The sequence below is a fragment of the Ochlerotatus camptorhynchus genome, unplaced genomic scaffold (assembly GCF_037179485.1).
Source record: "Ochlerotatus camptorhynchus isolate MF236.1 unplaced genomic scaffold, CSIRO-AGI_Acam_v1.1 ptg000180l, whole genome shotgun sequence".
Classification (NCBI taxonomy): Eukaryota; Metazoa; Arthropoda; class Insecta; order Diptera; family Culicidae; genus Ochlerotatus; species Ochlerotatus camptorhynchus.
Window position 1 is genome coordinate 590170 of NW_027040670.1, and position 3024 is coordinate 593193.

The 3024-nt window shown below is 39.6% G+C and overlaps 1 protein-coding gene across 1 annotated transcript; it reads right to left on the bottom strand.

Annotated features, from left to right (window-relative positions):
* Window positions 1–577: 577 nt before the first annotated feature.
* Window positions 578–2583, bottom strand: LOC135701939 (uncharacterized). The gene is made up of 3 exons (XM_065222890.1): window positions 2093–2583; window positions 1318–2029; window positions 578–1254 (listed from the first exon to the last, which is right to left on the bottom strand). Exons 1-3 carry the CDS (start codon window positions 2214–2216, stop codon window positions 1122–1124), a joined length of 969 nt encoding a protein of 322 aa, XP_065078962.1. The 5' UTR covers window positions 2217–2583; the 3' UTR covers window positions 578–1121.
* Between the last annotated feature and the right edge of the window lie 441 nt (window positions 2584–3024).

Here is a 3024-nt window from a genome sequence, read left to right on the forward strand (position 1 = left end):
TCACATATATGCGTTATGTTATTTCTGTTAGATGTCACCACGAAGAACCGAGGGGGACGACTCTATCTAAGCTGCAGGAAAGATTGTTTTGTGTTGTTGCTAGCTGCTCGCACGCTGAGTAGATAGAAAGAAGATTGATGACGATTCTGAAGATTCCTGCAAAAAGATGATGCGTGATGCAAGTAGATGCGAGAAATGCAAGAAGATTTTTCGAAGATTGATTCACTAGTGTGAGATTTTTTGAGTATCTAAAATTGAGATTTAGATGTGTCGCCCCCCTCGCGAAGAACAGCAGTGAAATCTGAAGGAAAATCAACGCAGAAGGAGAGGTTTCAAATGTTGTGACCGGCCGTGTATTATAGTACGTTCAGACTACAGAGCTATAACATGTTATAGCGCTATCTTGATGGTGGTTTCTGTGTTGCAATTAGTTGACAACCGTTATGACATGTTATAACTCTCCAGTCTGGACAGCGTTTTAGGTATAACAAAATATGCTGGTAAACATAAGCTACGTCATTTATGCATGTTCCCTTAAAGGGCTTTGACTTTCGGATTAATTGTCATTGCGTTCTTCTCGTAAATTTAAATTTTATTGATTCTGCCTAATTCACAGCTAACGTAAATAAAAAAAAATATAAACCTGAAGACATGCATGGAAAATAAATGCGGTGCAACTATAATACCTTACAATGACACGTAATCTAAAATCTAGTCAAGTTTGCTTACTAACATCCTATACACATTTTTTTTGGAAAACATATCCTGAGGAATCGTGAAACAGAAATTAGCTGGAATAGTTGATTATCACCAGAACTAGACGAATACTACTACGGTGTTGCGTTTTCTCAAATTACTCGGAAACGGGTGGGTGGCAAGGTGTATGGTTATTTGCTTACGACACTTCAAAGATCATTTGTTTGTTTTTTCTTCTAATAACTAAGCAGTAGAACGATCGAGACCGGATGCTATTATGTTGATAAAGATCGAAGTGGAATTCGCTCCACTTGAATGTCGCAGATATAAAAGTTTCGAATATTTTTGATTCGAAATATCCACGACTTCATGCTTTCGGCTGATGATATGTACATCAGATCGTACATTGCAGATTAATGGCTTCTTTAGTAATTATTGAACGTATTGCCTTTGGAAGCGGGTGGTCCATTGGAAAATCCAGCACCGAATCGATTGCTTTGGCTGGTTGCACTGGCAACATTACTTCCACTAGGACTCGAACTGTTGGGACTGTCTGAGCTGTAAGTTGATTTCGTTAGATAAATCCTAAGACGGAACATTAAAGTTCTGACCAATACTTACACCAATTGAACGTGCGCCACATTCTTCAGGTGGGCATTGACTGCCAAAGCTACGGAGTCGTTCACAGAGAGCTGTAGATTTTCCTCAATTTTGCGCATCTTTTTATTCAGATAAACTTTCAACACCTCATAGTGGTACTTGCAGCTGCCATGGCGCTTTCTCTTCGAAGCAACCGAATCTCGTTCCAGTTCTTCCACCGCTTTTTGCAATGCTGATTGGTCCTCTAGCGACGAGTTCAGCTGCATCTGCGACTTTATCGTATTGAATTCTTCCCGTGTGACAAACGGAATTTCCAGCGATTCCATAAAATTGCTCATTTCGTCGTAATCTTTTCCCATTTGAATCGTCCCCTTCACCAGGCGATTCATCAGCTTATTATGATGAATGTAGTTTTCCGATGATCTCGTTATAATAGCCGAACATTTGCTGCACTTCATGGCGAACGTGGAATAGCATCCGCTCACGTACTCCTGGTAGGGCTTCAGTAAACCTCCCGGACAGTGCTTCGAGTGCATAAACTGAGAATATGCTGCCCACTGAAGAAAGTGATCTATTTCTATTATGCGGTACCCCTTGAACTTGGGTATATCATCGGCGTCCAATCCGTTCTGAACCCCATGAGCCTGCTGAGCACCATTCTGCAGCATCCCTGGAGCTGCCTCCGAGATTCTCCGATGAGCGATACGGGCGTTCTTTCTTGGCTGTGAGGTCCCTGAAAAAAAAAATTACATTCGTTCGTGACAAACTCAATACTTAAGCATTAGAAAATACCCACTTGGTCCTGGAGTTTTCCTGCCATCCGGCACTGCCGATCGAGACTGGTTAGCATTATCCTCCTTCTGATGTTTTTGCTGTTGCACTAACTGCGAATCATGCACCGACTTTCTTCTAGTGATCATTTTAGTAATCGATTTCCCACTAAAATCACAACTTAGCAATGGAATAACAACCGTTTCGCGCTGCTTCGCGTATTGAGATCAAATTCAATCCTTTCAACAATGGCAGGGACGCTATGGATTTTGTTTATAGGTTGAAAATTATACAACAAATAACAATGCTCAATCGCTTGTTTACTTTAAAATCTTTAGCCGAAACGAGAGAAAATTAAACAGAATTGGTTCTTGCTTCTTTTCTGTTGATCACTAAACAAATAGACACGTTCGATAATGATTTTCAGTTCGATTTCGATGGCCTCCTACCAAGAAGGTGAAGAAGAGCTCTATTCGATGCTTTTTTTTCTCGGGAAGCCCACAAACTCGATCAGATTCAAGCACAAGCGAAAGCGGAGAGAGAGGCAACTGATTGTAAATAAAAATGGAAGATGAAAATGAGCGAACAAAAACACAAAAAGAAGCAAACAAAAAAACCGAAATGTCAATTATGGCAGGTAACGCATAACGTTTTTCAAATGGGTAGGGGTAGGAATGTAAAGGCTTAGAAATAACGGTGATATATACACTGAAACAAAGACCATAGTTAGGAATACTATTTTGCAGAAAACACTTATTTTCAGTATAACTGTGCTTAATGCCGTTAAATCTACCATGATTTCAGTATAGCTGACTATAAATATAAACAAATTTAATACCACTCTGTCAAAACTACTATGCTTCCTCAAACGGCATAGTAGTTTTGATAGAAAAATAAGTAAAATTAAATGAATTTCGTTTCTGCACAAATCTATTGGTGCGAGTATTTAATTTAACC